The 26,609-nt window shown below is 45.8% G+C and overlaps 2 protein-coding genes across 8 annotated transcripts in view; one reads left to right on the top strand and one right to left on the bottom strand.

Annotated features, from left to right (window-relative positions):
- Positions 1 to 6,522, top strand: part of LOC142467694 (uncharacterized) — a 35,788-nt gene extending 29,266 nt beyond the window's left edge. Inside the window, exon 4 of the mRNA XM_075573624.1 lies at positions 2,802 to 6,522. Coding sequence (XP_075429739.1) covers positions 2,802 to 2,999 — 198 coding nt within the window. The 3' untranslated portion in view covers positions 3,000 to 6,522. The remainder of the gene's footprint in view (positions 1 to 2,801) is intronic.
- Positions 6,523 to 12,675: 6,153 nt separating this feature from the next.
- Positions 12,676 to 26,609, bottom strand: part of ALMS1 (ALMS1 centrosome and basal body associated protein) — a 67,781-nt gene continuing 53,847 nt past the window's right edge. For 4 of the 7 annotated variants that reach the window (XM_075573481.1, XM_075573500.1, XM_075573491.1 and 1 more), the window contains 4 exons: positions 26,400 to 26,463; positions 24,450 to 24,533; positions 14,916 to 15,015; positions 12,676 to 13,059 (listed from right to left, as the gene is read on the bottom strand). In XM_075573481.1, the coding sequence (XP_075429596.1) occupies positions 13,015 to 13,059; positions 14,916 to 15,015; positions 24,450 to 24,533; positions 26,400 to 26,463 (293 nt within the window). In that variant the 3' untranslated portion in view covers positions 12,676 to 13,014. Of the gene's footprint in view, positions 13,060 to 14,915; positions 15,016 to 24,449; positions 24,534 to 26,399; positions 26,464 to 26,609 lie in introns of those variants that run through there. The other 3 variants (XM_075573508.1, XR_012788440.1, XR_012788438.1) reach the window with 3 other exon arrangements.

Below are 26,609 nucleotides of genomic sequence, written 5' to 3'. Positions count from 1 at the left end.
CTGCACGGCTTAGGTTTGCAAAGTTGCATCTGAACAAACCACAAGACGTCTGGAACAATGTCCTTTGGACAGACGAGACCAAAGTGGAGATGTTTGCCATAATGCACAGCGCAACGTTTGGCGAAAACCAAACACAGCATATCCGCACAAACACCTCATACCAACTGTCAAGCACGGTGGTGGAGGGGTGATGATTTGGGCTTGTTTTGCAGCCACAGGACCTGGGAACCTTGCAGTCATTGAGTCGACCATGAACTCCTCTGTATACTAAAGTATTCTAGAGTCAAATGTGAGGCCATCTGTCCGACAGATAAAGCTTGGCCGAAATTGGGTCATGCAACAGGACAATGATCCCAAGCACACCAGCAAATCTACAACAGAATGGCTGAAAAATAAAAGAATCAAGGTGTTGCAATGGCCCAGTCAAAGTCCAGACCTTAACCTGATTGAAATGCTGTTGCGGGACCTTAAGAGAGCTGTGCATAAACAAATGTCCACAAACCTCAATGAACTGAAGCAACGTTGTAAAGAAGAGTTGGCCAAAATTCCTCCACAATGATGTGAGAGACTGATAGTCATACAGAAAACGATTACAGGCATACCCCGCATTAACGTACGCAATGGGACCGGAGCATGTATGTAAAGCGAAAATGTACTTAAAGTGAACACTCCCTTTCCCCCACTTATCGATGCATGTACTGCACTGCAATCGTCATATACGTGCATAACTGATGTAAATAACACATTTGTAACATGCTCTATAGTCTCCCCGCTTGCGCACAGCTTCGGTACAGGTAGGGAGCCGGTATTGCTGTTCAGGACGTGCTGACAGGTGCATGCGTGAGCTGCTGTTTGCCTATTGGGCGATATGTCCTTACTCGCGAGTGTCCTTAAAGTGAGTGTACTTAAAGCGGGGTATGCCTGTACTTCAAGTTGTTGCTGCTAAAGGTGGTTCTACAAGCTATTGAATGATAAGGTGTACTTGGTTTTTCACACATGGCTTCTCCATTTTGGCTTTATTTTTGTTAAATAACTCATGACACGGTGTAATATGTTGTGTTGTTGTTCATCTGAGGTTGTATTTACCTAGTTTTAAGACCTGCTAAGGAACAGATGATTGTTATTATGTTCTGATATGTAAAACCATGGAATTCAAAGAGGGTGTACTTTCTTTTTCACACCACTGTATGTGTGTGTGTATATATGTGTGTGTGTGTGTGTGTGTGTGTGTGTGTGTGTGTGTGTATATATACACACACACACACACGTAGCCAGACTTACTGTTTTCGATGCCACGATTGCTTATGGTGCCATTAGCGTTAATCCTTCACCCCCACACCCCCCCCCTGCAGCCGGCGCTCACACTCCCAGCTCCAGCACTGTCAACCCCCTCAATGACATAGATGACCGAATATGGTCCTATAGCATTCCGTCTCATGACGTAGATACCCATATTCGGTCATCTATGTCTTGAGGGGGTTGGACAGTGCTGGAGCAGGGAGAGTGAGTGCCGGCTGCAGGTGGGTGAAGAGAGCACGTGGAGCAGAGGAAGTCAGCTAAGAGGGTTATTGCACAAGCAGAGTATTAATGCTGCGGGGGCCCCATTCAGAGGCATGGACCCCCCAACAGTGTTAATCCTCTCTAGCTGTACCCAGTGCTATAAACTTTTGCTGGTTTGCCCACAGTGTGGGAGAGAGTGTCTGGCTACATCTGTATCCCCTCAAACAACTTAGGGAGAGACACCTGCACTCGGAAAGGAGCACATCTGAGGTATCTACAGTAGGATCACATCTGAGGAGATAACTAGTGACTGAAATGGCGTACTGGTGTCAGCAGAGCCGCTGTCCCGGGCATGGTGACTGTGGGGGGCTTGGCCAGATGTCTCTGTTGACTGCCGGACCCCTGCTCTCTGTAGCTGCAGTTCAGCATCCACCACAAGCTCCACCCTCAATTTCCACATCCGCCAGTTGGATCACTGCGGTACCAGAGGCCTCCCCCCCAAGCTAAAGTGTGTGCATGCGTGTGTATGTTGGGGGGGTGGGAGGGGGAAGTGAGTGTAGGAGACGGGTGTGAGTATGAAATACATGGGGAAGAGATAGCGGTTTAAGGGGGAGTGGAAGAGTGAGACGAGAGTGAAAAAGAAATAGATGAGAGGTGAGAGAGTGAGGGGGAGTGTCGCAAGGCTGCTGATACAGGGGGGCTCAGTGGAAATTGTAGTCCTCGGTCGCGGGAAAGCTGTTGGCGGCCCTGGGTGTCGGACCCAGCAGGACTAGAATCCACAACCACTGATTTTTCTGGGCTGCAGCTCTAGCAGTGTGACCTAAACCAGCTGCTGGGTAGCACCACTCTCACTGTCTATTACCATATCTCCAAGGGATATCAATTTTGATGAACTTTAAGGATTGTAACCTTGAAAGGATTTCAAGCACAAAGCAGCTACACTTCTAAAATTAAGGTTACTGGGTTACTTAACCCATAATGTGCTCATCTTTGCTTGTCTTCAATTGTCCGTGTTTTGTAGTCTCTCGGTTGTCACTCGGTGTCCATGTTCCACTGTGAACAGTTGTGAGGAAAAGGCAAACAGTTTAAACCTGTTTGCAAGTGCAGAAAATGTTTCTCTATAGTTTGCTACATATTCCTTTGACTAACTCATCATGTGTATGGTTCAAAAGTAATTGAAAACTGGGTGACCCATAACTACAATATATAAAATGTAAATATGGTAGCTGTTATTACAAATTACACTGGAATATGGGCTGCATGTCACTGTAACAGCTCTCTGCTTTCTCTTTTCTCTACAGACAGACTTCAGCACTCAATTTCATTTCCGGGTGGCCCCTGGCAAAGCCGTGAGGCAAACGGTTCTAGTCCAGAAAGCCATAACGGACGTGCCGTATCGGGCGAAAGTCTGCACTCTCTTTGGCAATGAAACGACCATGTGTGGGATGTGGAAAGGAGCCTGCTACTTTAACCTTCATGTTAAGCAAGTAGACGTGTAGCCAGAAAACACGCGTTCTCTATGAAGAATTTGCTTCCTCCTAACTCAAAAACTCCAGTGATCTGAATACAATAATCAGAATGAAATGCTTCGCCTCTCAAACCAGATTAATTGAGGGTTATTCATTGAACTGTGACAGTGGTGATCAGCAGTTAAACCAAGTCAATGGGACTTAAGTATCTCGGTTTAATGGATAAACCCCCATTGCCTAAGCTTTAGTCATTTATGCTGCAGACATTATTTCTTGTTGGATTTCATTGTTATACAATAATGACTGACAAATCTGTTTAGTTCCCAAATTACCTGTAATCAATTCAATTATAAATGGCATTACCTGGTAGTAATATGAAAACGCAGCACAACACCATTCACCATTTATGAATTATACTCGGATCCTACAGTGCTGTTTAAAACAGCAACTCCCCCAAATATTGTGTGTGATAGTGTAGTATATATATGTAACACCCTTTCCCCTATCCCTGTGGGAAACAGCGGTAATTACAGTACTGGTGCAACCTGTCAGGCGTACAGAAGGCCTGGGCCTCCGCTTATAGGGAGCCTGGGGTGACTGTGTGTTGCCTATATCTCTAAGGTGCAGCGCCTCCACCTATGAGGATCCTGCGTAATAGGATGGCTCCTCATAGGAACTCGTATACCCCAATAACCATCTATCTGAACAAGCTCCTCACCCCTACCACATGCAGAACTTATCATCTGAGATCTGACTCCAAAATACTGTTCATGGTCCCAAGGCTCAACAAACTATCTGGCCGCTCCTCCTTCTCTTACCGTGCACCCCAAAACTGGAACAATCTACCGGTGACTCTCACAGCTGCCACCAGTCTAAATTCTTTCAAAACTAAGGCTGTCTCACATTTTAATCTGGTCTGTAACTGTTTCATACGCCCATAATATATATTATCTCTAACTGTGCATGCAATGTCTTGTATATAATGTATACCATGTTCATTTTATGTAACTGTATTTATAACCATGTATTTGTCACCATAACTCTGTGCCCAGGACATACTTGAAAACAAGAGGTAACACTCAATGTATTACTTCCTTGTAACACATTTTATAAATAAATAAATAACACACTCACAATCAAATATAATATAACTCCTTTACTGTGGTCCCACAGAAGGCATAGAATAATACTCACAACACAATGCACAGTAATAACAATAATAACAGAAATATAGTCCTGGGGTAGCTATAGTACCGAGGGTGCTCCGGTACCTGTAACCCAGTGTCCAGCAAGCGACCCCTCCCAGTGTGTGTGTGTGTGTGAGGGCAGCGCTACCCTCCCCCGTGCTTTGGTGCACAATACTTTCCAGGCTCAAGGTCCAGCCAGGCCACACTTCCCAGCAAGGGCGAGAATAGCAGCACAGTTCCACGCTGCGGGGTCTCCAACAACAAGCCCCTCATGCCTTAAGGTCCGGGTGATGGCTGATCCAAAGGTCGCTGGGGGAAGCATCCCTCTGCGCCCCGATCTTCTCTGCTGTGCTCCCTCCCTAACGGGCTACCTATTCATAGGGCCAGCCATGCACCCTTCTCTGCAGTGAGGGGAAACTATCTGGGGCTTTGGGGCAGGCTTGGGCCTAGTCCGGGAGCTTGGCAGGCTCCCCCGACATTACCTTCCCCTTCCCTGGCTCCGGATACTCTCCCAAAGTCACACCTGTACCGCGGAGGAAATTCTGTCTCCCTCAGCTCCTTCCTTCCGGTCGCGCCAACCCCAAGATGGCCACTGCATTACACATTAGTGTCTGGAGGGCCATGCCAACCATAACATGGCCGACGCAATGCTGCTGTTTCTCCTGCACTACGGAGCTGTTCTCCCCATAGAAGGTAAGGCTGAGTCCCCAGTGCGTTCTGTAACACGCACGCCCGGCATGCGGGGGCGGCACGTGCACAGCGCTAACCGCGATTTGCGGTTTCCAGAAGAGAGAAGCTTGCGACGGGAGGGGGCGTGGTCGGGGATTTGCGGGGGCATGGCCATTACGTCACGCGGCTGGTTCGCCCTCATTGGGTGAACCGCCGGTGGGGGCGTGGCCACGCCTCCGTCGCATGGTTTGAACTCAATTTGATTGAGTTGTAAAAAAAACCTTGCAGCACGGCGCGGCTGCACCTTCAGCGTGACGGTGTCTACTGGGCCCAGCCCCAATGAGGGGCCGCCGCGCCGTGCACACAGGCAGTTACTGGGACCGCAGCCTCAGAAGGGGGATCCCTGCTACATATTATATATGTATGTGTCTGTGTGTAGACAAAACAAGAAAAAAACAGGCGCACTCCTAGTGTATTGAAGTTTTCACAATTTTATGGGACTGGATAATTGTAAAATACACACTCACAAACGCAGTTTGAATTTTAGCCTTTCTGAGAAAAATTTCTCAAACCCCAGCACTGCAGTAGGATCCACGAGGCTTCTGCTGCAATCAGCTGCACCCTCTCTCTGCAACTGGATATGGAGTCCACGCGCCGTGTACCACCGTAATCTGCTCTCCCGGGTACATGCACTGCTCCCCTGTACCCTCCGGCTCTTGCTTAATGGCTGTTGAGTCCTGCGGCACGGATCCTTTAACTGCTACTATGCTTTTGAGGTTCAAATGTCTGAACAAAAGCGTCTGCTCTGTAAAATCTGCAGGGCACTTGCTCCACTACCGCCCTACGCGTTCCGCCAGTGATGGCTTCGTCAGGGGGGTGACATCACCAGTAACTGCACAGCCTTTATAGGTTACCAACTAGTGGCACGTAATAATTGAATTTATTTGATATTTAATGTTATTATTCGGGGTATATCAGAATACTAACCCCCTTCACTATTGGAGAATGACATAGAACTTAAAGGAATGATTTTCTTTTTCTTTTGCTATTACACCGATGAATAATAATCTTCCCATTACTGACAACAGAGTTATTAGAGGATAACATGAGTTTAAATATGTTAATTCCCTAATTGACATTACACAACTTTATGGATCAATAGACAAATCCATAGTTATAAAATGGTTATATAATAGGTAGATTCTAATTCCCTAGCGACAAAGAGACCTATGAAATTGAGAGGGATGGTTGTGAAATTGAGAGAGATACTTTGCGGGACAGAAACCTCCCCTATTTACACTACCAACCATTACTGATGATTATATTACCTAATTGTACCATTGATAAGTACTTTAATTATTTTTTTAATTACTTTAATTGTACTTTGTAATTGCATATATGATGTTTGTAACTAAACCAACAGCGCCAGATTACTTAGCAAGTATCAAAGACAGAGAGAGACAATGAACGACTGACGGTGACCATGATATGAACTTAGTACAATGAAATTGGTATCTTATTTATAAACAGTAAAATAAAAAAAATATATAAAAAAATAATAAATGAAAATTAAACTAAAATCTATTTTTGAAGTAATTTGTAACACAAATTTTTAATAGAATATGAAGGACAAGGTATTATATTAAGTCCCTTACTGTTGTTCAACAAATTAATTTTATTTATCAGTTACACAATAAAATGACAATTATTTTATTAATTATGTTATGTTATTTTATTAATTTAATTTATTAAATATGATATATATATATATAGCATAATTTCCAGTCCATGAACCAATAAAAGAGACAGCATACAGCAAGGAGTAATCCAAAAGTGATGTATTAGAAAACACACTGTTACACGAATGCCAACGTTTCGGTCCCACAGGGAGACCTTCCTCAGGGCCGTGTGTAGCCCCCTGTAAACAGCATGGGCTATAACATCTTCCTACTACTGTGGTAAGCCCTGTTAATGACAAGCCCCAGTAGTAATCATGGGTTTTCCCCCCTTGTAAGCCCTGCCTGATTGATAGATACAAGCCTGACTGCTGTAGGCCTGATGCAGAGGGGAGGTTCTGTTGATGTCATGAGGGGCGGGGCTGACCCAACTTAGTTGCAATTCCTGCGTGCTCTCACTCTGTTCGTGTTGGAGTGTCTGACTGGACAGTCAGACTGTGTGAGCTAGATCATAGGTTCCAGAGGAGTAGGTCCTCTCAGCTCCAACCAATCTTTGCAAGGAATTTGTGTCTAACACTCCCCCAACGCAGGTAATTCAATCCTGTACTCAGAACGATCCGTTCTGACGTCATTGTCTGGCGTCTAGTGCCGATAATTACAGCGCAGTGTCTGTCGCGCATGCGCGGGCATAAGTGCTGTGAGCCGAGGGGCCAATAGGGCAGACTCCACTGTGAACTGAATCTGAACACAGACATCATCATCGATGTCACAAGCTAGAACTTTGGCAGCGCTGCAGGTAAGATGGGAAGTAGGTGGTGTACAGGTAGATGTATGGCTAACACTGGACCTGCAGATGGGAAGTAGGTGATGTACAGGTAGATGTACGGCTAACACTGGACCTGCACATGGGAAGTAGGTGGTGTACAGATAGATGTACGGCTAACTCTGGGCCTGCAGGTGGGAAGTAGGTGGTGTACAGATAGATGTACGGCTAACACTGGGCCTGCAGGTGGGAAGTAGGTGGTGTACAGATAGATGTACGGCTAACTCTGGGCCTGCAGGTGGGAGGTAGGTGGTGTACAGATAGATGTACGGCTAACGCTGGGCCTGCAGGTGGGAAGTAGGTGGAGTACAGATAGATGTACGGCTAACGCTGGACCTGCAGATGGGAAGTAGGTGGTGTACAGGTAGATGTAAGGCTAACGCTGGGCCTGCAGATGGGAAGTAGGTGGTGTACAGGTAGATGTACGGCTAACGCTGGACCTGCAGATGGGAAGTAGGTGGTGTACAGATAGATGTACGGCTAACACTGGACCTGCAGATGGGAAGTAGGTGGTGTACAGGTAGATGTACGGCTAACGCTGGGCCTGCAGATGGGAAGCAAGTGGCGTACAGGTAGATGTACGGCTAACGCTGGACCTGCAGATGGGCAGCAGGTGGCGTACAGGTAGATGTACGGCTAACGCTGGACCTGCAGATGGGAAGCAGGTGGCGTACAGGTAGATGTACGGCTAACGCTGGACCTGCAGATGGGCAGCAGGTGGCGTACAGGTAGATGTACGGCTAACGCTGGACCTGCAGATGGGAAGCAGGTGGCGTACAGGTAGATGTACGGCTAACGCTGGACCTGCAGATGGGAAGCAGGTGGCGTACAGGTAGATGTAAGGCTAACGCTGGACCTGAAGATGGGAAGCAGGTGGCGTACAGGTAGATGTACGGCTAACACTGGACCTGCAGATGGGAAGAAGGTGGCGTACAGGTAGATGTACGGCTAACACTGGACATGCAGATGGGAAGGTGGCGTACAGGTAGATGTGCGGCTAACATTGGACCTGCAGATGGGAAGGTGGCGTACAGGTAGATGTACGGCTAACGCTGGACCTGCAGATGGGAAGCAGGTGGCGTACAGGTAGATGTAAGGCTAACGCTGGACCTGCAGATGGGAAGTAGGTGGTGTACAGGTAGATGTACGGCTATCACTGGACCTGCAGATGGGAAGAAGGTGGCGTACAGGTAGATGTACGACTAACATTGGACCTGCAGATGGGAAGAAGGTGGTGTACAGGTAGATGTATGGCTAACACTGGACCTGCAGATGGGAAGAAGGTGGTGTACAGATCGATAGATAGATGTACGGCTAACACTGGACCTGCAGGTGGGAAGTAGGGGGTGTACAGATAGATGTACGGCTAACGCTGGACCTGCAGATGGGAAGTAGGTGGTGTACAGATAGATGTACGGCTAACGCTGGACCTGCAGATGGGCAGCAGGTGGCGTACAGGTAGATGTACGGCTAACGCTGGACCTGCAGATGGGAAGCAGGTGGCATACAGGTAGATGTACGGCTAACGCTGGACCTGCAGATGGGAAGCAGGTGGTGTACAGGTAGATGTACGGCTAACGCTGGACCTGCAGATGGGAAGCAGGTGGTGTACAGATAGATGTACGGCTAACACTGGACCTGCAGGTGGGAGGTAGGTGGTGTACAGGTAGATGTACGGCTAACGCTGGACCTGCAGATGGGAAGCAGGTGGTGTACAGATAGATGTACGGCTAACACTGGACCTGCAGATGGGAAGGTGGCGTACAGATAGATGTACGGCTAACACTGGACCTGCAGATGGGAAGAAGGTGGCGTACAGGTAGATGTACGGCTAACACTGGACCTGCAGATGGGCAGCAGGTGGTGTACAGGTAGATGTACGGCTAACACTGGACCTGCAGATGGGCAGAAGGTGGTGTACAGATAGATAGATAGATGTACGGCTAACACTGGACCTGCAGGTGGGAAGTAGGGGGTGTACAGGTAGATGTACGGCTAACGCTGGGCTTGCAGATGGGAAGTAGGTGGTGTACAGGTAGATGTACGGCTAATGCTGAGCCTGCAGATGGGAAGTAGGTGGTGTACAGATAGATGTACGGCTAACGCTGGAACTGCAGATTTGAAGTAGGTGGTGTACAGATAGATGTACGGCTAACGCTGGACCTGCAGATGGGAAGTAGGTGGCGTACAGGTAGATGTACGGCTAACACTGGACCTGCAGATGGGAAGTAGGTGGTGTACAGATTGATGTACGGCTAACACTGGACCTGCAGACGACCTCTATTATGTTTGGTACGTACACAAAAAATATTAATCTTTAAAAAACAAAATGTCAGAAAAAGTACTTCTACTCCAGTTATTACTACAGCCCCGTGCCTAGTACATTCATAATCACTAAATGGAGTTTCTCGTTGATCCCCCCCTCCCCTCCTAAGAAAAGGTGTCATAAGAAGTAGAAGAAAAGAGGTGTCAGAACTTGCATTACATACATCACTGTATTTGCTCTGCTGAGAGAGTAGGAGGCATGAGGCAGTGATCACTATGTTATTTGTGTGTACTCATATTTATAATGTGATTATTCAGGCCCTACACACAAACTGTGTCTCCTGTATCCTGTGAGAATATCTATATATTAAAGGCTCCAATAGAATAATTTATATAATATAATGCTTCAAGCCTGTGCTAAGAACCTAGGAAATATAATCACTCGCGTTCTATCTAAGCGGTTTTATACATTTGGGAGTGATGTCACAAACCCCCTATGTAGAATAGACCATGTTTTATCAGACTAAATGGTGAGGATGTATCCTGTATCTTTATTGGGTTTATTACTGATGTAAAATATAGGATTCTAAATCTAAATTAATAGCGATAAGTCTGAAGCACTAAACCTAAATCTACCAGAGCCAGAGGTGAAATTATTAAAGCTTAATTTCAATTATCGCTGGAGCTCCTCGTACATTAAATATCTAGGAGTAAATGTATCCAGGAACTACCAGTCTCTATACCAAGCAAATTACCCAGCCCTATTTCGGAAAGTTAAGACCGACCTAGACAAATGGAACGGCTACCAAATTTCATGGATCGGGAGAATGATCTCGGTCAAAATGAACATACTCCCCCACTTGCTATATTATTTCCAGACCCTCCCGGTCCACATCCCTGGCTCAGAATTGAAAGATCTACAAAAGCAAATATTCCACTTATCTGGCAAGGTAAAAAACCCAGAACCGCTAGGTCAGTTCTGCTCACGTCAAGGGGGAGAGGAGGCCTTGGAGTCCCCGACATACTAAGATACTACCAGGCCACACAACTTAGACAGGTAGTAGTATGGAATGCTGAACCAGATATGGAATGCTGGTTAGATATAGAATCACAATACGCCGGCACGCCCTCTCTGCCAGCTTGTCTTTGGTCTCTGAATAAGGGAGACACGTTGCCTAGTAAACTTAGCCTTGGGTCAATGAGGCACACATGGGAGATCTGGACGAAAACTAAACCCAAATTTAAACTCGCAGCCACCAACTCTCAACTCAATCCAATTTTCAAAAACCCTAAATTCCCCCCTGGCTGTGAGCCCAGACAATTCGACCAATTTAAATCAAAAAACATCAGTGTAATCGCTGACCTGCTGAGCTTAGGGCAATTCCTGAGCTACCAAAGCCTTAAAAACAAATATGAACTTCCAGAACTAAATGCGTTTAAATATCTCCAGATTCGACACTTTTTACAATCATTATCTCCCACATTGGAGTTTCCCACTCTCACTAGGTTCGAAAGGCTGTGCCAGAACACTGCACACCAGAAAGGCCTCATAACGCAGATCTACGCTGAAATGGAGACAGCAACAGATCCCCCCACCCACGACTATATGCAAAAGTGGGAGGCGGAATTAAATATAACCATAGAAAGAGAGGACTGGGAAAGTATATGGGAGACTGCCTCAGGAACTTCCATATGTACCACGACCAAAGAAAATATATACAAAATACTGTTCCACTGGTATCTTACCCCAGTTATATTAAGACAAATCTACCCTCTGGCCTCCAATCTATGCTGGAGAGGATGAGGACAAAAAGGGGGACATGGCCCATATATGGTGGTCATGCCCGGAGATTCAGAAATATTGGTCAACTATACAAAATATAATAAAAGAGGTCACAGGCCTCAGGCCTCACCATACCTGTTGAACCGTTAACCTACTTGTTGGCCAGGCCAACAGATTGCTGACCGCCCAACAAGAAAATTAATCTCCTTCATTCTTACAGCGGCCAGATGTGCAGTGGCCGCCTCGTGGAAGAGGGTATCGCCCCCCCCCCCCCCCCCCCCCCCCAAGCAAACCGTGAAAAGAAGAATTCACGAAGTAATGCTCATGGAAAAACTCACAGCCTTCTTGAAGAGATCCACATGGTCCTTTTATAAAATTTGGGAACCATGGCTGACCCAACCCACAGCATAGAAGACTCCATCTGTTACCAGAAGGGAAATAATGACCTAGTAAATATAAACTAGATAGAGTATGCTTGGTTGACTAGTTAAGGAGGGAAGACGAGCCCCCTCCGCACCCCCCCTCCCTTTTTCTGTTTCTCCCCCTATCCTCTTTCTCTCCCTCGCCTGCCCTCCTTGGTCTGTTAATAGGACCGGAGCCGCGGCGAGTCTATTGGTGTGTAAAAAGGAAAAAATCCTGTATTAGGCTAAGGTTATGTTGAAATGTATGTACATTGTATAAATGCCTAATAAAATTTTTTGGAAAAAAAAATAAAAATTACGAGACTGTCAATGAATATGTATGTATCAGTATGAATCAGAATGGCACAGTATCATTCCTCAATTACGGTGTAATTATATGTCTGCAAACTAAGTTGGTTGCAGGTAATGTTCACCTACTCTATGCCACATGATAGAGTAAAACAACAAAGATGAGACAATTCATCCAACCTTCAACTATGGAATCACACAGATCTCTCTCTTGAACAGTTTTGCAGGGTCTTTTACTGGATTGCTTCACTGGTTTTTCTTTCTTGCAATGTGCCGGTAATCAGTCTATGATCACGCATTAACAGCCATCCAAATCTATTATAACCTGCATCTGACGCTGGTGAATCCTGGCGCATTTCCTTTTGCAGAAGGTCCAAGCTGGGTAACAAAATGTTGCAGTTGTATTAAAATATGAGTATTTTCCTTTATGCCCGCGAGTGCTTTGCTTTCTATTGGCTCGGGACATTCTAACATTGCAGCGGGCCTGGGCTGATGTCTCTTGCTAGTCTGCACTGCCTCGGTCATTTATTAATTTTAATAAACAGAGAAATCTTACAGTGGACGGGACCACATAAAACATTTTCGACACTTCATTTGTTTCGCAAATCAGTTTATTTTTTCCATCCACTTTTTTTCTTCCATAGCTGCATGTATAAAATAAAATATATATATATATTTGACACCCCATGTTAATAAAAAAAAAAATTGTTCTAAAAATAATTAACAAAAACATTGCCTACAAAACCAATATATATTTAATAATAAATAATTTAAAAATATATCTATGGTACAATTATAAAAAAATGACCAACACAAACGAGTCACACGAATCACAGACCACACTACAGATGTTGGGGTGTTTGTATATTCAGATCACGAGGGACATGGTTAAGGCAATTCAGGTTTTAGAAGAAAACAGATCAGTGTCCAATTCAGTTCCATGGGGTTTTTCTTCCTAAAATGTGGTTTGTGACTTTCTGAAAGAAAACAGAAGAAAACAGTAAAGTATCAGGTAGATTGTGCATACGTTCAGACATCCCTATCTGCCTTACTCTGACACATCTGATCATGCCGGTTCTCTTCCCGATAACTACTTCCGCATTCTTTGGTTAGTTATAACTAAATAATGAAAGACACATGCATCGTGGGCTCGCTTTGTTACTGGGCTTTTCACACTTTCCGGTCTAAATTTGCAAGGGAAAAATAAAGCCGAGAAAGTTTTTGCTTTGTTGCAACTTCCATAATATTGTTATGTAGCACTGCGCCTTTAACACTTCTATACAAGTCACTTATAATAATAATACGTTGTGTCTTGTTTCGTGCTGCTAGTTAACAGGTTAGAGAGGGGTGTCTCCTTATAAAACTAAACGGGGGGCACCAGGGGTTAGATATAAGGTCGGGAAATCACAGAATTCCCTGGTGTTTGTTTCTCCAGTGGCTTATAAATCTCTATGGTAGAAAATGAGACGGGCGTAGTAACATTAGGTATTTTGACGAGTCCTACACAGATTAAAGAGACCTTTCCCCCTCCAGACACTTAATATAGAGACTGCTGGGGGGCAGAGCAGAAGGATCTATCATTTTGTAGATAGGTGGGCGCCACTGAAAGAACAGCTATTATTTAGAAAATATATGCATTAGTAAAATATCAGGTTTTATTAGTTGGATGCGTGCTGCCGATTCCAGGGATTCTGCACTGCAAACAATGATCTAAGCTGCCAAGGTAGTCTTAAGGGCGGTGAATATATTACTATATATACCCTGCAAGTGTGACATCAAATGATAGATTTATACCACATCATATTCACTATCCTGGAACCAGGGGCACGTGGGATGTATGAATAGCTCCAGTTAGCTTAACTCATGCCTTCCCTATTCCAAAGCACAACAAGTCCTTTTGTCTTAGTTTTATTGTAAAGTCAAGGAAACAAAGGGTTCTTGTAGATGGAGTAGTGTGGTAGAGAGTGCCTCTCTAGAAGTGCTGTGTATCACCGGGTAAGGAGTGTGTAAAAACAGAATGGCCTTGCTGGGGCTAATAGCATGAAGGTGCTCACTCAGAGTCCCAGGGCGAAAAGGAAGTAAGGGCTGAGTGTCACACAGGAAAGTAAAGGGACTGAACAATCTTGTCAGCAGAGACAGGGGGGCAGGAATGAACCAATCTTCCAGCTATGAAGAATGGAGGGTTGCCAAGGCAACCAGCTAGGGCTGAGAAAGGGGCATATGAAACAATGTTGCCTTCACACATGCAGCTAGCTGCTGAGACGGAGGGAATTGCAGGCAGCTGAACTAGGGAGACAGCAATAGTCAGTGAGCTGCAAAGGGAGACAGAAAAATGTGGAATCCTGTTCCAGGACATTTCACTTTCTACGTTTGAAGCATTTGGACTGAAATTTCTGTAAGGTGGGATAAAAACCTTAAACTGTGGTATTATAGTCTCTACAGGACCTGCCAAAAAACATACATGTTATTTATTCATAAATAAAATTAATATTAAGAATATTATCAGTTATTTTTAATATTGCTAGTACCAAAAACTCCAAACTTTCTTCAGCACTTGCAAAACACAACCAGCAATCAAAGGGGAGCGCGCGAAGGAAGTGTTCAACTTCCAGCGCCTTCACAAATGGTGCGTAACCCAACTGAAGTCCAATGTGGATGCTCTTACACGTCAATTAACAATGTACAGTCTGTAATATCTCTGCCTTCTAAACATTGTGGGAAAGTGCTAAATAGCTGGAGATATGCTGCCACTTTCAGGGCGCCTGGGGGAAAGCTCAGAAATGCAGGTTACTGTAAACACACAGCACACTACTGTATGTGAAACATATGGCACCTTTCTGAAAAGCTGTGCCTTCAACCGATAGGATTCATACTCCGATTTCTTCTTCTCATCCGCTCTTCTTTTCTTGACTTCTGGAAGTTGTTCATATATTCTGTAAACATTCATTTACAAATTAATGCATCATCATCATTCTGTATTGGCTGCATAACCCCCTCCTCCTTTTTTTCAGTACGTTTGTGTTACATTTTAAGTAGCAACATGTATTTGCTTTAGCTTAGGATGCGAAGGCCTGACAATGGTCAGTCTCACTGTAGAGCTGGACACAAAAAAACATCACTTCAAAAAGGCCTTCCCAACATGTTTAGCAAGAGAAGTAAAAGAATAAAAACATTAGTCCATTTTACAGGAGGATCCTCTTATAGGGGGACTTTGTGTACGAGTAAACCAATAATAATACTAATGCAGTAGGACATGTTGGTACAAGCTGATTAATCAGACAAATATGTAATTACATGCTTTGTTATGTAGAGCAAAAATAAGTATCTTACCCGTCCAGTGAGGGCGGTTGGGGGCACTGTATTGTGCACTCTAAACACTTATGGATAAGCAAATAAATGTATACGAACAAATTGGGTGGAGATTAGATCTCTGGATACAAAACTGGAAAGCAAGTAACCCCAAGAACTAATAGGATGATTTATAAGAATAGTTAAAACCGGTTTCATTGTTACGTAACATATAACACACAGGGTATAGCGGTAAACTGCAACGGCTTTGGCATAGGTGGGCAGTAGTCAGTGTCTGTCAGCAGGTCAATGGGTGAAATTAGCTGCGGCAAAGGAAATGGATTGAAAAGAAAAAGCGAAAACACGCAGAACCTTTAGAGCCAGGGTGGGCAACCCTATCGCCATTCGCCACTTGTGGCGAATTGGCAGTGAAACTGTGGCGAACAGGGCCATCGGGACTCCCTGTGGGGAAGGGGGATTTCTAACGTTCGCCAACAGGCGGCAGGGGGAGATAATATGCGGCGCGGGAGATGGTATGTGGCACCGGGCTGAAAGTATTAGCCGGTAACATAATTACTTGAGTGAGAGTCAGAACAGGACTGCAGGGGAGATGCGCCATCTAGCAGCCCGACCCTGAACTTCCTGTCTGCTGCTATAGAGCGCTCGTCTCCCCGTGCTGCTCTCTCCTGCTCTGACTCAAGAGATTCTACTACCGGACAAGGCAGGCATGGATGGGAGGACTGGGGGAGATGTGAGGTGGGGCTGGGAGAGATGTGAGGGGGGCGGGGGGGCTGGGAGACATGTGAGGGGGGGGGCTGGAGACATGTAAGGGCGGGGGCTGGGAGACATGTGAGGTGGGGGGGCTGGGAGACATGTAAGGGGGGGGGCTGGAGACATGTAAGGGCGGGGGCTGGGAGACATGTGAGGTGGGGGGGCTGGGAGACATGTAAGGGGGGGGGGCTGGGAGACATGTGAGGTGGGGCTGGGAGACATGTGAGGGGGGGGGCTGGAGACATGTAAGGGCGGGGGCTGGGAGACATGTGAGGTGGGGGGGCTGGGAGACATGTAAGGGGGGGGGCTGGAGACATGTAAGGGCGGGGGCTGGGAGACATGTGAGGTGGGGGGGCTGGGAGACATGTAAGGGGGGGGGGCTGGGAGACATGTGAGGTGGGGCTGGGAGACATGTGAGGTGGGGGGGCTGGGAGACATGTAAGGGGGGGGGCTGGAAGACATGTGAGGTGGGGCTGGGAGACATGTGAGGTGGGGCTGGGAGAGATGTGAGGTGGGGGGGCTGGGAGACATGTAAGGGGGGGGGCTGGGAGACATGTAAGGGGGGGGGCTGGAAGACATGTGAGGTGGGGCTGGGAGACATGTGAGGTGGGGGGGCTGGGAGAGATGTGAGGTGGGGGGGCTGGGAGACATGTAAGGGGGGGGGCTGGGAGACATGTAAGGGGGGGGGCTGGGAGACATGTGAGGTGGGGCTGGGAGACATGTGAGGTGGGGCTGGGAGAGATGTGAGGGGGGGCTGGGAGACATGTGAGGTGGGACTGGGAGAGATGTGAGGTGGGACTGGGAGAGATGTGAGGTGGGACTGGGAGAGATGTGAGGTGGGACTGGGAGAGATGTGAGGTGGGACTGGGAGAGATGTGAGGTGGGGGGGCTGGGAGACATGTAAGGGGGGGGGGCTGGAAGACATGTGAGGTGGGGCTGGGAGACATGTGAGGTGGGGCTGGGAGAGATGTGAGGTGGGGGGGCTGGGAGACATGTAAGGGGGGGGGGGGCTGGGAGACATGTGAGGTGGGGCTGGGAGACATGTGAGGTGGGGCTGGGAGAGATGTGAGGTGGGGGGGCTGGGAGACATGTAAGGGGGGGGGGGGCTGGGAGACATGTGAGGTGGAGCTGGGAGACATGTGAGGTGGGGCTGGGAGAGATGTGAGGGGGGGCTGGGAGAGATGTGAGGGGGGGCTGGGAGACATGTGAGGTGGGACTGGGAGAGATGTGAGGTGGGGGGGCTGGGAGACATGTAGGGGGGGGCTGGAAGACATGTGAGGTGGGGCTGGGAGACATGTGAGGTGGGACTGGGAGAGATGTGAGGTGGGGGGGCTGGGAGACATGTAGGGGGGGGGCTGGAAGACATGTGAGGTGGGGCTGGGAGACATGTGAGGGGGGCTGGGAGAGATGTGAGGTGGGGGGGCTGGGAGACATGTGAGGTGGGGCTGGGAGAGATGTGAGGGGGGGCTGGGAGACATGTGAGGTGGGGCTGGGAGACATGTGAGGGGGGGCTGGGAGACATGTGAGGTGGGGCTGGGAGACATGTGAGGTGGGGCTGGGAGAGATGTGAGGTGGGGCTGGGAGACATGTGAGGTGGGGCTGGGAGAGATGTGAGGGGGGGCTGGGAGAGATGTGAGGGGGGGCTGGGAGACATGTGAGGTGGGGCTGGGAGAGATGTGAGGGGGGGCTGGGAGACATGTGAGGTGGGGCTGGGAGAGATGTGAGGGGGGCTGGGAGACATGTGAGGTGGGGTTGGGTGAGATGTGAGGGGGGGCTAGGTGAGATGTGAGGGGGGCTGGGAGAGATATGAGGGGGGCTGGGTGAGATGTGGGGCTGGGTGAGATGTGACGGGGGGGCTGGGAGAGATGTGAGGGGGGCTGGGAGAGATGTGAGGGGGGCTGGGAGAGATGTGAGGGGGGCTGGGAGAGATGTGAGGGGGGCTGGGAGAGATGTGAGGTGGGGCTGGGAGAGATGTGAGGGGGGGCTGGGAGAGATGTGAGGGGGGGCTGGGAGACATGTGAGGTGGGGCTGGGAGAGATGTGAGGGGGGCTGGGAGACATGTGAGGTGGGGTTGGGTGAGATGTGAGGGGGGGCTAGGTGAGATGTGAGGGGGGCTGGGAGAGATATGAGGGGGGCTGGGTGAGATGTGGGGCTGGGTGAGATGTGACGGGGGGGCTGGGAGAGATGTGAGGGGGGGTTGGGAGAGATGTGAGGGGGGGGGCTGGGTGAGAGGTGAGGGGGGGCTGGGTGAGAGGTGAGGGGGGACTGGGTGAGAGGTGAGGGGGGCTGGGTGAGATGTGAGGGGGGCTGGGTGAGATGTGAGGAGGGCTGGGTGAGATGTGAGGGGGGCTGGGTGAGATGTGAGGGGGGCTGGGTGAGATGTGAGGGGGGCTGGGTGAGATGTGAGGGGGGCTCTGGTCTCTCTTCTCCCCCCCCCACCCCGTCTCCCTTCCCCCTCCCCCCTGGTGAGAGATAATCTGTTACTAAAAATGTTGAATCCCACCACCATTGTGCTTGGTGCTGAGGGAGATCAAGGGTGCTGAGGGCAGATCAAGGGTGCTGGGGGAGATGAGGGGGGGGGGGGGTAAATGAGATGGTGATTGTAGTGGGGGAAGGGAGAACAGGCTTATAATAAAGGTCAAGCCCACTTGGTTACCCCTGACCCGTGTTTTGGGGTCCTAGACTGTCAGCTCTTGGGCCCGGGCATTGTGTATGCATTACTGTGACTGTGTGCAAAATATGAGACAATTGCCATTTGTGTTTTACCGTTTCCAGAGGTGCTGCTTCAGCACAGAGCAGGAAAAGGTAAAAATGGGACACAAGGGGTTAATGTATATCCCCACACTCCAGCCAGGTATAAGACGGAGGTTGGTTTGATTAAAATAGGGTTCAGGGGGAAAATCAGATAATGTATGAAGTATGGTAACAATGTTTTTGAATAAGGGAAAAGAGAATGGGGGTTTTAACCCTCCCCCAAGCTTGATATGTTAAGGGAATGTCCTAATGTTCTAATTTGTTGTATGCAAACGATTAGGAGAGAGACATGTAGACTGTTATGATTTTATTAATAGTACTGTACCATGCGTGTACATGCATGGCCCTTGTGTAGGTTACAGTTATGTGAAGTGGGGGGATTTACATGACAGACAGGGGACAGAATACATTAAAAGATTCACCCTGCTAGTTTATGGCCCACCATTCCGAAAGCCTGGCTTTTAAGGGACCCTGGGGAGATGCCCTACAGGATGTATACAAAAAGTTAGAGCTTCAAAGGGGATTCTTGACCAGAACCAGATATTCTGTCACTGAGCATAGGGGGTTTGGCCAGGCATGCTAAGCGGGGGGACGTGGGCGAAGCTTGTTGCCCGGTTACTAGGACTACTGGCAATCCTACAATAGGGCAGAATTTGGCCCCCAAGCCAAGATTGGTTCCCCATTACCCAGATAGGGGTTTGAAGGTCTAATAAGCTTGTGCAGGCCATGGGGAAGTTGTTCTCTGCTGTAACATCAAGAAGGAGGGGGTGGGGGTGAAGAGGAGTTTTATCACCATCACAGATTTTAACCCCGCTCAAGATTCATCAGTTCTAAGAGATCCATCTAAGTTTTTCATGAGTCCATCAGTTCCATCTTGTGTGATTCACCTGAGATTCAGTCCCATTTGAGAAGTTCCAGCTCTGAGTAAATCGCCTACATTTCTCAGAGGATAAGTGACAGGAATTCAACAGCAAGGGGCCACAGGAATGAAAAGTGGCCTGGAATATTTTGCTGTGTGTTTGCAATTAGGAAAAATTAGTTTTGCTATCCCAGTTTCCAACGTGTCTTTTTACTGCATTTTGTGTAACATAGTTGTGTAAGTTCATTAGGTGAATAAACGCAATTTATTTTTTATCTCTCTGCTTGCTCAATGAATGATCCCGGTAATTAAAAGTTGTAATAAGCTGGGTCCATTGTGACAGTGATGATGAGGGGTTGAGGAGATGATGAGGAGGGTAGTGGTGGTGGCATGGGAGGAGGATGAAGAGGGGGGTGAGAGGATGAGGGGGGTTGCAGTCTGAGGGTCGTTCCATAGTAGTGCGTGCGCTTGCTGATCTGTGCGCGCACGTGGCATTTATAGTTGGCTGAGGTTAGTCATTATATATATATATATAAATATATTCCTATAATAGAGTGGAACCGGCCGACAGGGGGGAAGATGAGGAAAATAAAGATTTTATGCCGCTACCACCACTGAAATGTGTGTGTGCACAATGTTAATAAATCATTTATTAAAGCATTTCTTTATTTCAAACGTATTTATATAACAGACACACACAGACACACACAGACACACACAGACACACACACACCATGCGTCACGTGCACGCGCGTTCGCACAGGCACGCACGGGCGCACACTATAAAACGACCCTGAGTATTTATAAACTTGTTCAAACAGTGTGAGGCTTATGCAGAGAGGAACGTTATATAATGTGAAAACGGCAAGAAAATAGCCACAGAATTGGCGTTACTTATGGTCGTATGCTGAAAGCGGCGTTACCTCCTTTTACAGATGGTATCAATGTTGGCGAGTTCCGAATTGCGTTAAACTCGCCATACCGTAGCGCCAGCTGTATAGCCAACATGTATCTGTGCAGTTCTGACGTGTGACCAGTACCGCGCGGCTCTCGCGAGAGCAGGAGCGTTTGACTGACAGTTATGCATTTACCTCAGCAATAGGGAACACTCGTTTTGCGCGCTCTGCGTTTGTGTACCTCCACATTGAACATAGGTACCTTTTGTAATGGAGCTTTCAGGCCACGTATTACACCTTCCCCCCTCCCGCGAGGGCACGCATATCAATGTCAATGTAATTACACCGATGTCTTGTAACGGCGGCGAACAGCAGCAAATTGCCAAGTTTTTCTGCCGACCTGGAACTCGCCATATTATAGGGCAGAATGGCGCGTTCCAGCGCATCGATGCTACTGGCATACCACCCTATCTAAACATGGCGAATTTACCATTCTCGCCACGTGTTTGGCGAATTTTAAAGTAAAGAAACCTGCTGTGGCGGATTTTGTGAATCTCGCCATGTTCTCGGCAGGACAAGCTTCTCTGGTGCGTATTTTCGCCAAAAGATGGCGCTATTTCCATTCTCTATCCTCTCTGCATAAGCCCCTGTGTGTTTAAAATTTTCGCATGCGCAACATGATACCTCAATTTTTACATGGTGTGGCTATTTTCACTTCTAATTCGCCACACCTGTGGCTACATTGAAAAATGGGTTGCCCACCCCTGCTTTAGAGCATACCGACAGAGAATTCCAGCTAAAGCTGAGAAATCGCATCAGCATGGCTGAAATGCATGGGGACACTTCAAACAATTATGAAGAGCTTACTAAGATTGTAGATGAAAACGCAGAAAACACTGGAGGAGAGGATAAGGAAATATCAAATTACTCAAAGCAATCACAGAGGAAACAACAAGAAATTAAACATTCCCAAGACCCCAAAACAAGAATTGAATACACAGCGCAGTGCAAGACGATGAGCAAGAGTCAAACTGAACAAAATGTAACTGCAATATTGGCGGCGAAGACCAGCAAAGAGACAAGTGTAAAAGACGAAATAGCAACGTCTAATTTGGAAGAATCAAATTATCGCGCACAAACAAGACAATGTATCAAGAATAATAGACTGCACTTATCATAAAGAGAGTTGAGGACTTAATTATGAAACTGAACAAGAATACAGGGCATAATCCATTTGCTGAAAAGCAAAGAGAAGCTAATCAAATGATATACCATGTGTCCTTCCAGAAGAAGTGGCAAAGACAACAAAATCAGCGAAGAATGGGAAGGCCCCTGGGTAACATGGAATTACAACTGAATCTTAAACGATGCTTGGGGAAGAAGCAGAGAAAATCCTTGCAAAACTCTTTACATGCTGCTTGAAGAGAACAAATGGCATTGCTCCATAGTTACCCTCATGTACAAGAAAGGAGATAAAGAAGACATCAAGAACCACCGTACAGAACAGTCAGTCTACGTCCAATCACTTCAAAGATTTATATGAAGATTCTCACTAATCGGCTACAACAGACCCTGGACTTTGCTCAGCTTATAGAACAAGCGGGATTTTACAGCAGATGCAACACGATAGACCACATCAAAGTCGTACACGGTGATTTCCTGAAGTAATTAAGATGACCTACCACTCACCTTAGTATTCATAGATTCAGAAAAAGCATTTGATTCAGTCTACATTTCAGCGGGTTTAAAGGCATTAAGAAGAAAACGTGTTGTAGAAGAGTACATTGATATTATAAGAAACATTTACAAGAATGCCACATCAACCATTAGATTACATGAAGATACTGTACAAACAAAATGAGGATCAACCAGGGAGCACAACAAGGAGATATGGCTCCAAAGATTTTCACAGTAACACAAAGAATTGTTCAGGACATTAAATTGGGAAGAAAAGGGAATCAAAATAAACGGTGAATACTTGAGTCACCTACGATTTGTAGATGACATTGTAATTTTTGCCAGTGCAGAAAACCTCCAGCAACAAATCAGATAACTTGCCGAAGTAAACAGATGGATCTCCAGATGAATCTCATGAAGACCAAAGGGATGTTTAACAAATGTATCAACTCTACAAAGTAAACACAAAATAAATGAAATTGAACTAAAAGTCAAAGACTAGGTCTACTGTGGCCAACAAGTATCAATAGATGGGAACCTCTTAAATTAAATCAATAGGAGAATGAAGATGGGATTGAGCACCTTTGGAAGAAAAAAGAATATTTCAAGAGAACCTTCCATTGTGCCTAAAAAAGAACGTGCCTGATCAGCGTATCCTGCGGGTACTCGCGCAAATGAATGTGAAACTTGGATTCTAAATGCAAAGAAGATACAGAAGCTTCAGACAACACCAACACAAAGTATGGAGAAATGCATTATGGGTATTACCCAAAGGGACTGGATAAGGAATGAATGGGTTTGAAACCAAACACACACACAAAAAAAAGTCTGACATCACAAGGGTGAAGAAATAAAAATGATAGTGGGCTGGACATATCACAAGAAGAAATGACCATCGTTGGACAGACATGGTATTCAACTGCATTCCAAGGGATATCAAAAGACCAATATGACGACCAAAAGCAAGATGGGAGGATGAAATCAAAACATTTGTTAGAGCAACATTGAGAAGAGATGCTTGCAACCGCAGTACCTGGAAGACCATTCGGGAGGCCTTCATCCAGCAGTAGACAGACAAGGGTTGAAGACAATTATATATGCATATAGTTTACAGCAGAGTTTATATAACTGGGGTCTCCGTACCAATAGGGGGTCCTTTCCATGGCTTTTCTAACTCTTGTATGTTTAATATATTTCTCTATATATGGACTGTATATTTGGAGTTTATAGTGTCACTGTGTAAGGAGCCAGCAATAACACCGTGCCACGCCTTGACGCAGTGACGTGAATAATTCTGATGTCCGTGCAAAGGGTACTGTTTAAGAGCACGTATGGAGGAATTTATATGGGAACAGTATGTACATCTTGCAGACTTTTAACGAAGGGCTACCTAGAGCGAAACACTGTGTCAATATGCCCGGTTGTCAAGACCTGTTGATGTACCTTTTATATTCTGTGTTGAGGTTCATCATATGTTTATGAATTCACCTCTTGTATATTTTTATTTACTTGAATATATGCCTTTGGGTAAAACAAAAACATCCTATCATGGAGTTTTCTTTTGCGCTCTTATTAAGATGAACCCCTTTCTTGATACACTATATTTTGACTTCACAGCATTGGGAATGCACGGCATGGAAACATTAACGGTATATTATGCATGTGGTAAAATAAACATTCAACTGTTTTTTCACCGTCTCCTTTCCAAGCAACATGTGTACCTGGGGACGGACACATACACGCACACGATATCTCTGCTGACAATTTGTGACAATATCAATCCTGTATTTTTAAAACATATATTATAATTTTTGTAAAATATGTTGATGACCAAGGCCATTAATTGTACGTATAGTGGTGATTCTAATGATTAACAATAAAAGGGCCCTTAATATATTACATAAACGTTTGGGAACTCCTGGTTTAGACATAAATACAGAGTATAAAATAGGTTTCAGTACTTAGGATCGGATAAGACACACAACAAAAAACATATTTTAATGGTTACAAAATTAAATGAATGATGCCAATAAGGAAATCATTGGACTTTGTTGCTAAAAATCAATACATATCTATTTAACTCTATTAATGGCTTAACATTATCATCTTAACAGCAACATACCTGGTCTTACATCCCTCTCTCACTACCCTCATTCTGTCTGATCTCATAAATATAGATTTGTTAACGATTGGATGCCAAGAAAAGCTATCAGAAAACAAGACAAAGAGGTGATGTAAGTTTGTACTAAGGGGAAGGTACACAAACTCTGGATCAAACACACATTTATGTACAGATCTGTTTGAAGTGAATTGGGAATTGAGTAAACAACCTTTAAAATAGTTAGTCTGTATATTGTACACAATTTATGAAAACAATAGCATGAGTGAAGAGTACATGGCTTCATTCCTATTCAAATCAGTTTTAAGCAGCAACCCACACTGTTTTGCTTTTTACACAGATTCTTCACAAACAGAGCGAGTTTGGCACTTTTTTGCCCCCCATCACTTAATGTGTGTCTGGTTTGTGGTGACTACCAGCTTCACATTGCCAGGTCAGTAACCGTCATCACAACGGTGACCCCAAAACCTGAAACAGCTGACTGAGTAGGTTTGCAGACCATACACGTCTATAACACTGGCCCTTGCTGTAAAAGCGGTGTCAAATGTAAGCATAAGCTCATAGGGATCCATGATCAAATGGATAAGAAGCAAAAAAGTTACACTGAGTGCTCATTTGCATGCCATTACCCAGAATCCCTGACTGCAGCAGAAGCATTGTATGCAGAGTGATTATGGGGAAAGGAAAGTTTCTGGAACTATCTGAGACATGTGAATGTGCTCATGTGTTATTTTTATTTGCTGTATGCTCAAAACAGGGGAAAGTCCTCGAAGGTTAGGACCACCAAAGCCCTATACTAGGAGACCATCTTGTTCAATGAAAAGAACAACAGTTTCTTCTCAAAGGGGGATTATTTGAACCCCCATTTCCCTTCACCTTAAAAGTGAACATTATTATATCTACTACATTTTTCCACTTCATCCTACTGGGATTTGAACCGGTTTCCACAGGTGACACCGAATGATGCCTTAGGTCGTGATTACAGTAACCGCGATGGCGTGCGCAAACAAAAGGTCATGCCTCTATGAGGCAGGCCATAGAGCGCGCGACCGCCTCGGACCTCAGTGCAGGTTATAAACGCGGCCATAGACATTAGAATAAGAGATACTGAAGTGTGCACCCATAAGAGGTACCATGTATGACGTGCCAAACTCCCCACCACCAATCTGCAGTCATTGTGAGCACTTACAGGAGATATCGTTTTATGTTGACAACTTTTGTCCCCAATATAATGGACCTATATTCACCTAAAAAACAGAAACCTTTAGGTTTGAATTATGTTTAATAGGCTAGCTTCCTATAATCCCTCTTTTGTTTCTACGTTTTGTTTTTGCTCCCGTTTCATTCTCACATGAGAAACCCCACACCTTTTACTTGTATTTTGTTTTCCTCTATTGCTTTATTCAGCTAATTATTCTGGAGACCCGTTTATAACATTTCTGTAGCCAATCGTCCCTGTTTGGTTTAGATGTGTGCCTTGGATTATGTGGGATAGAAATACATGTTCTTACCCTCAGTAGATGCACTGCATGACCACGGTACACTTTCTATTTTCCCTTAAGCAACCAATGCATTTAATGTGTATTTCCTTTTCCTGTGACCTCACCAAGGAGTGGCACTGTATGGCGCAAAACACGTGGTGGCAAAAAGGGGTTTCTCTTTTTTTGGCTACATTATCATAGGATTGTCTCGTGGCAATATATTATTTTTTCACTTTGTACTGTAAAACAGAGTGCTGCTAATATTTTTAGAGCCATCTCCCATTGTCAAAATGTTCTACATTATTCACTAAACTGTGCAAGCATTTTATCAACTGCTTTTACTAAAGAAGTGAACATTTATTTTTTGGGCAAATAATGGGCATCAAAACAGTATCAATAAATAACCTGTTGCTCAACATTCGTCAGTAACAATTCCTTGCACAACATTAGCATACAAAGATGCAATGCTTACCTTTTGGAACGCTGGACCATTTCTGTCTTTGGAATGGTTCTGTTTCTCAGTATTATCCTAGCGTCTAAGCAAAGAAAAAAAAAAGCTTCTATTGAGAAGATGGTTCACTGGCCAATGAAATTGTTATTCTTGCCTAAAATTCATTTCCTTCACCACTAGTTGCAGAGACAACAAAACAGACACTTTAAAAATACAGTATATCGGTGGTTC

This window comes from Ascaphus truei, chromosome 1, assembly GCF_040206685.1.
Source record: "Ascaphus truei isolate aAscTru1 chromosome 1, aAscTru1.hap1, whole genome shotgun sequence".
Lineage (NCBI taxonomy): Eukaryota > Metazoa > Chordata > Amphibia > Anura > Ascaphidae > Ascaphus > Ascaphus truei.
This window is presented reverse-complemented; position numbering and strand designations above follow the sequence as displayed.